The sequence below is a fragment of the Atta cephalotes genome, assembly GCF_000143395.1.
Source record: "Atta cephalotes unplaced genomic scaffold scaffold00002, whole genome shotgun sequence".
In the NCBI taxonomy this organism is placed as follows: domain Eukaryota; kingdom Metazoa; phylum Arthropoda; class Insecta; order Hymenoptera; family Formicidae; genus Atta; species Atta cephalotes.
Window position 1 is genome coordinate 87,974 of NW_012130066.1, and position 7,849 is coordinate 95,822.

Below are 7,849 nucleotides of genomic sequence, written 5' to 3' on the forward strand. Positions count from 1 at the left end.
ATATATATATATATATATATATATATACATATAATTTTAACGAATTATTTAGTTATCGTTAATTACTGTTAATTTTGCTTAATTATCGTTAATCACTGTTAACATTGCGTCTCTCATTAGGCACTTCTTGTAGATCGAATATAGTCAATAAAGGCCAGTAATGTACCAGCAGTTATAAGAAATCGTTTTATTCCGAATGCTTATTGTATTTATTTCAATATTTTAATCAAACGTATCTATAATATGTAAAACATCTTGTATACATCGTTAGACAGTGAGGACAATCTGTAAATAAATGATCAGCATATTTTGTGGGAACGGGACCGGGGCCAGTAAGTACTTATTTGTATTATACTGTAGGTATTATATAATAAAAATATTATTTTTTTATCACTTTGTAAGATATAATATAATCCGTTTATATAAAACATGTATCCATTCCTTTAATTTAAGCAATACACGTTTTTTTTCTGTGAAATTTACGAACACTTAAAATATTTATATATATATATATATTTTTTTCTCCTAAATAAACAATCGAACGTACGTCATCGTACGCGTGAAAATGATTTGATTATTATAACATATAGAAGTATTTTTCAATACATTTCAATTTTTCAAATACATGTTAGCGATATTGAATAAAAAAAATGCTAAAAATTTTCTAATACCGTCTAATTTCATAAAAAGTATGTAGCATTACTTTGTTGAAATATCGTATTACAATTTTGTTTTCTAAAATCAATATAAAGGATCGAATCTCACATTCTGATGTCTATACACGATAATTCACAGCAAAAATCCTCGAGAATATACAATTGTCTAAGCTAAATTTAACTATATATATATAAATATAACTATTTAACGTGAATCAGACGATACAGATGGTCATATTTAATCGTAACTACAATATGAATATTCAAATAGTACGTGTGCTAGGAATATTCAAACGATTTCACGAATACGTTTTTACTTATATTCACGTGTTTTTTGCAATGTTCTATTTGACGAATACAAATCCTCTCTTACGTATAGTTTCACAAAAGTAATATGTTTGTACTTTCTTCTATCGAATATTTCTCATATAAGCACAGAATTGTTATATCTACGATTTCTCGATAATCAAATGCCAAAATCGAATGAGTATCACGGAAGTACTGAGAAGGTAAGTTATATATCTGATATAAGTAAAATATAATTATGAAGGTACAAAGATAAAAAGTAATCAGTCTTTGCTTATGCCGCTGCTTGAATATGTATAATTACATAAAAATATGATTTGTGTGATGAATTATCGATATAATTATTTTTCGACGTAAAATATGAAATATGAAATAATTTCCACAAACAAAGAATAAATCATATAATGCAAATATTTATTACAAAAGCGATGTATATGCAAATGAGTTTATCGCAGCAACTCATTTAATGATTGGATTTCGGAGCAGGATGACTTGGGGTGAAAACCTCGTAATCAATTACCGAGAAATGATAATCTCCCATAAGCAATTGATTAGATGCGTGGTCTCCGTCGTAACTATGCGGGAGATTGCTATAGCTTTCCTTGTTGACATTGCAGTTGCTTGCTATAAGCAAATCAGCTCCAGCACCAAAGATCGGCCCTATGCTGTAAAATAAATTACATTAAATCAAATTAACTTTAAGAATTCGATAGCGATAATCTTTTGAAAAATCACGATGGTTCTTACTCCGGATGATAGCAGATAGCAAATGATTTCTTCACGATGTCGAATTTTGTCGGCGGTACATCTTGATTATTTGTCAACGTGAAAAGGAAACTCTTTTCCGAAGCGATGTACTGCGCTTTTGAGTTAGTTTTACCCCATGGAACATCACTGAATCCTCCGCATATCTCACCACGTACTCCCTGAGATATAATAAAACGCACTTTGCTACTACTACAAAAAAATTTGGATGAAAATTTTGTACTTACCAGTACTATCACATACGTCGGGCAAACGTTATCACAGTGTCGATGAAAAGACGCTGCTGAGTAGCCATGAGTAGATGCTCTGAAAGCAATGTTATTAATGACAAATACTGTACTATTTTTTTTGTAGAACATCTATCAATTGCTTATATAAATTAAAGGAGCAAAATTTCTTCTCAATTTATTTTCCAAAATTGTCTGTTCTCCAAAACTTCACAACTTCCCTGACCCGTGCAATTAATATCGTATGTATTTTAATATCGTATGTAATTTATTAAAGAGCAGAGTGAGAAACAAATTTCTTCCTCCAATATTTAATTAGAAGATGCTCTATATTATTATACTGTCTGCATATAATAGAATATATTTTATTTTACAAATTTCATATACTTCGTCATAAGCATTAACATTTTCAGTATAATTTCTACAATTATGTAATCAATGTTCAAAATTGATGCAAGCTATATACAGAGCACTGAAAAGAAAATTATCAAGCGCAAAATTATCGCTTGATAATTTCTTGAGTGAAATGTTCAAGAGATAGAAATAAATTTATAATATTATTATAAATCATGTTATCTGATCTTGTCACTTTTAAAACATTTTCTACTCAATATATTCTTAAAACCTACCGATAAACTAACCGCCAGCTCTGTTTCGACACGCCGTACCACTGATTCAAAACCCGCTGGAAACCGACCTTGTCTCTGGACAGAATCTGCGAGCCCGGGAAGAGAAACGGGCTCACTCGTGGCTGTAGTCGTTTGTCAGAGCAAACCTCCGAGTACTTGTTCGGCAGAGCTGCATACCTATACCTAAAGCGAAACGTCGAGATCGAAGGCGATACCGCCAAACGGTGAGTGCCGCCCCGTTAGATCGTACCTTAGAAATTTCGAGCCGCTCGATCGATCGGGATTGAAAAATTCGTACCTCTCCAACGACATCTCTATCGGCACTGCACCGGTTGGCTCTACCTCCTCCGCGAACACCTGACTGTCAATCAACAGCAACCGTACGTGATTTATTACACCAGACAGATGCTGGCACACTCTCATGCGCTCTTCTTCAGTCCAGTGCTGTGTGGGCTGCGTAACTCCTGCCTAAAAGTGTTTAATAAAATTAATAATTCGCAGAGAAAGTTTGCTTCTAATAAATAAATTCGGAGCACTTCAAAAAAGATAAAGTAGTTTTAAAAAAGTGAACCTGATATTTGGCCCAATTTAGAACCGCTCGCCATACATCTTCTTCTTCTAAACCGAGATAATCCGACGATATCAATTTTACTAAAGCGTCTTTTGGAAGATTGCAAAACGCCGTTGTCTTCACTGTATCCATGGCATTCTCACCGATAAAAGCGAAACATTTCTCGATAAAAGATGAGCAAGCAGCTTTCCCGCCTGAAACACAAGAATAAGAATAGAAAAAATAAAGAATAATTTTATAATTTAAAACTTCTCCCACTAAATATATTACTTAAAATTAAATAAAAATTGACTGATTAAATTTGATTGACCCGTCTCTTAAAAATAAAATAACTAAAATAGTATCAAAATATAAAATACTAAAATAATAAAATTACTAAAAAAATATTGAACTTGATTTAATTTTATTACCTTCATTTATAGTTACAATATTCATAATTATAGTAGTATAAATATCGAAATGAATTTATAATTTTTGAGATAAATTAAATGAAAAATAATTTTCGGAATTGATAAATAAATCTCAATAATTAACGAACCCAGGAATTTTTCATTAAAAACTTTTTCAAGAATTTAATAATATCGTTACACATAATATAGTTTAAAAAATGATTCCTAATAAGAGTAATAAATGATATAAGTATTACTCTCATTTTTTATATACTGTCTTGTAAAACACATTTTATGGTAATTTTTAAATGATAGTTTTTATTAAATTACATTATTTGATAAGCATTAGACACTTAAATATTATTTTTATAGATATATGTCATTACATTATCTCTCTGTACTTTTTTATATAAATCATTTTTTGAGATCAATGTTTATAAATGTTATAGGTAAAAGTAAAAAAAATGTTTTAGAATACGAAATACTATTTTAATAATTGTTAATATACATTTTAGTCATCTTGTTTATCTTTTCATATATTACACATTGATGAGAGAATGAGTCACAAAAATTCTACTTTACGATGAACAGATTGACATATCTATATTCTTAACAGCACACAATATTACATATAATTAAATTAAAACTAGATATCTGTATACATAAGATAAATTAGAATGTGCATTCATGTAAAACACCGAATGATCCTTTTCTCACAATAAGATTTAATCATATCTCGCATTCGTTAAGACACACATAATCAAAACTTGTGGCTACTAATATCCAGGTAACAAATACAAATTCTCTGTTGATATATTCATCTATCACGCGATACATTTCTTTTCGCACGCCTAAAGAGTTATTGCAATATTAATAATCTCCCTGAGAGTTTCTCTCGTAGTCCAAAAAGAGATCCCGAATTCGGAGCCGGCCTTACCCGGCGCCCGCCAAAAATCGACGCCGAGTCGAGGTTATGTTCCTCCTTAGTTCGCAGTGGGATTGGTGTTTTGTATCAAAGTGATGTTATCGCCTTTCAACATAATGCGACCCAGCGGCTTCCTGTTTTTCGTCTTCTGATGATACTCCTCGGCATCGTCCAATACCAAGTTCATGTACTCGTCGAAGCCGACAATGTGTCCCTCGATCCGCAGGTTAACGTTCTCAAACAACCAGACTTGCACGCGTGAGCGATTTTGTAAATAGCGAAATATCAAGTTGATGGGTTGCACCATCACCTTCTGAACTTTTTGTGGTCCTTTATACGACATTTTTGCGTCGGTATTTAAAAACTGGATGACAAATAGCAAGCAATATACTCTGCAGCCTATCCGAAATACTTCGTAAGCGTGCCGATACTTGCCAGGAGAATAAAGAATGTGGTGATTATGGCGTCATTCGTTGCTTCGTCAAGTTTGCCAATAATACCAACGTAACAATGATGCCAATGTAAGAATGATACCAACGTAATAGTGCTGCGACCCTAGTCACTTTCGATTTCACAAAATCTCACTACGATATCAGAAAGTTTCATTTTTCTAACAAATAATTATGACTAATGAAATAATTACTTTGACTGTTTCTGGTATTTACAAAAATATATTATTTCGACGCTAAATAATTATTGCGAGCTATTTTGAATTTTGATACATCGAGAATTGCAAATTATCATGTAACGGTGATGCATCTGTAATTATATAATATTTATTTACGAAATATTAAAATTAAAATTCTAACAACATCGAAAATAAATTAATTTAAGCGAAATTTATCAATTGCAGATCTTATTGATATTTGTAATATCTTCTATTATCTATCGTTATATCTCGGGGTGTCTGGCATTATTTAAGCATCAGTGATTTATGTTCTCGTCAGATAGCGCCACGTAATACTAAAATGATTCATATGCAACCTCGGATCTACAATAGATTTTTAAGCCTTAAGCCTTAATTTTTAAGCTTAAGGAATGGACGAATCACAATCAATTATTCTCCTTGCATTCAACTGTAGTTGGGCAGTCAATTTCTTACGACTTAAGGCTTAAAATACCTATTATAGATCCGGATTAAGGATATATCCACACAAACTTGCATAGCCGCATAAACGTATGCATATAAAGAAAATTATCCAATCGCATTTTACATGCGACTTTATAAGAGAAATGTGATTAGATAATTTTCTTTATGTATACGTTTATGCAGTTATGCAAGTTTGTGTGGATCTTAAAGGCTGCGATTGTAAATTGTATGTAAAATGGCTTTTATACCTGCTGTATAAATTGCCAATAAACTGAATTATTTATCTTACATAAATGCAAAATGGCTATATACTGCACAGTAAATATATCATAGAGTTTATATTACTAGAGGGAGAACGGTCTATCTAAGCAATGAGTGGAAAGTGTGAACAAGACTGAGGTAGCTATCCATGCAGCGGAATAGCATAATGCGGAATAAAAGCAAAACTAATCATAAACGTTCCACACCAATTGCAATTGGTGCAGAACGCTTGTAATTGGTTCCATCCTGGGAGCCACCTTGTGATTGGTAGTCACTCTGAGAGGCAGAAAATATATATTTCTGTCCTATTCAATAACTTTTCTTCTTTCTGCGCATGTGTTAAAGGAGGATAGAAGAGAACAGAAATACTAGGTTTGTTTGCCTCGCACGCTTCAACATGCCCAACATGTTCCAATCATTCGCGTCACCGGAAACCAATATGGTGACTAGATGTCGCGTTAGAGCCATAGACTTATAAAATAAACGGATCATTCATACGAGAAAAGCTGAAGACTTGATAGAAAGAGAAAGAAATAATCGCAGAGTAATTCTGTTCTTTTCTTATAAGTCTATGATTAGAGCATACATAGATCAATTAAGAATACGCTCCATTTGCCTCCTCTCAGAAGGTGATACGATTGAGGATTTGGGGAAAAGAATAAATAAATAAAATAAATAAAATTAGAAAAATTAAAAAAAAAAAATAATATTAATACAATACAAACGGATTTAGGACAAGTGAGCATTTGTCACCCAATCCGTGAGACTATTCGAACGAGCACGTGCCTCATTTTGTTTCAAGTATTTTGCGTTACTTCGATTATTTGTGTGAAAAGTGTTTTTATACGAAATAAATATGCTTTTAATAAATATAAAAGTTATATTATTTTTATATTACATTATATTATATTTTATTGTATTAATATTATTTTATTTTATTTTTAATTTTTCTAATTTTATTTATTTTATTTTATTAATATTATATAATAATTTATAATATATTGTTATATTATATTTTTATATTTATATCAAAAACGCATTTATTAAATTTTTATACAAAATGAATCTAAAATACTTTTTCGATTACAATACGTTTTCAATCATTACGCATGCGTGCGTAACATATCCCAATCGTACCTTCTGAGGTGAGGCAAATGGAGTGTGCTCTTAATTCCACGGAGTATGCTCTAACGCGACACGAACATCTAGTCGCCATATTGGTTCCGGTGACGCGAACGTATTGGAACATATTGGAGCGTGTGACGCAACAAACTTTATCTTTATACGGATATCCTCAATCAGATTTAATAACAACCATAGTTAAAAACCAATCACAGTCATTCCATTCTTTAGAAAAACAGCTATGATTGGCCAGTTAAGAATGTCCATAGTAATAGTTTGATAGATTTGCAAATGATCTAATTGATGGTTTGCAATTCTTAAGTATCTATTTATTTAAATCTTTATAAAGAAAGTTTAGATAAAACATCGCTGATCATTGTAATTTATGAGAAAAAAGTGTCTTCTAATTTATTTTATAACTAATCTGAATTGTAATGTATTTCAGAATTGAATGTCCAACTCCACGCGCGCCCGCTCGGCTGCCATGACAGTTTCGTTGACAGTTTTGTGTTTGGTTCGGAGCAGTTCGGAGACGGAATGCGAACATTCCGCAATTAATCGCGAATTTATTATGTTAAGAGTGAATAATAAACATATATTCTTATAGGAAGTACTGATTAAACGACTGGATAATCGCCGGAGCATGTCATTTATTGTGGATCTCCGCAATCAACACCATTTCGCCAGTTATATATTCAGCAGTATATTGTATCGCGATTTGAAACCGTTCCAGTGAGTATAGATTCCGATGCGATTGATGAAGATAATTTTTTCTTTGAAAAAAGTTGAATAAAGCTAAATTGACTGATCAAAATCTTTTTCTCTCTCGATCGAGAAAATGACACAAAAACGCTGACAACAAAATAGTATAAAAAATTGATACGCTTTATATATTAGGTATAGTAAAA

The 7,849-nt window shown here is 31.7% G+C and overlaps 2 protein-coding genes across 2 annotated transcripts in view; both read right to left on the minus strand.

Annotated features, from left to right (window-relative positions):
• Nucleotides 1–1,425: 1,425 nt before the first annotated feature.
• The window catches only part of LOC105622454, a 16,760-nt gene continuing 10,336 nt past the window's right edge, over nt 1,426–7,849 (minus strand). Inside the window, exons 3-10 of the mRNA XM_012203876.1 lie at nt 6,026–6,095; nt 4,592–4,832; nt 3,155–3,348; nt 2,834–3,051; nt 2,584–2,766; nt 1,955–2,033; nt 1,710–1,888; nt 1,426–1,627 (exon numbers count right to left, since the gene is read on the minus strand). Coding sequence (XP_012059266.1) covers nt 1,426–1,627; nt 1,710–1,888; nt 1,955–2,033; nt 2,584–2,766; nt 2,834–3,051; nt 3,155–3,348; nt 4,592–4,832; nt 6,026–6,095 — 1,366 coding nt within the window. The remainder of the gene's footprint in view (nt 1,628–1,709; nt 1,889–1,954; nt 2,034–2,583; nt 2,767–2,833; nt 3,052–3,154; nt 3,349–4,591; nt 4,833–6,025; nt 6,096–7,849) is intronic.
• LOC105619132 (probable small nuclear ribonucleoprotein E) lies at nt 4,527–4,811 on the minus strand. Its single transcript, XM_012200665.1, has one exon. The coding sequence runs from the start codon at nt 4,809–4,811 to the stop codon at nt 4,527–4,529; it is 285 nt and encodes a 94-aa protein (XP_012056055.1).

What these genes read in the sequence shown, in the direction of transcription:
- LOC105619132 (XM_012200665.1), bottom strand. Translation starts at nt 4,811, where the DNA reads ATGTCGTATAAAGGACCACAAAAAGTTCAGAAGGTGATGGTGCAACCC.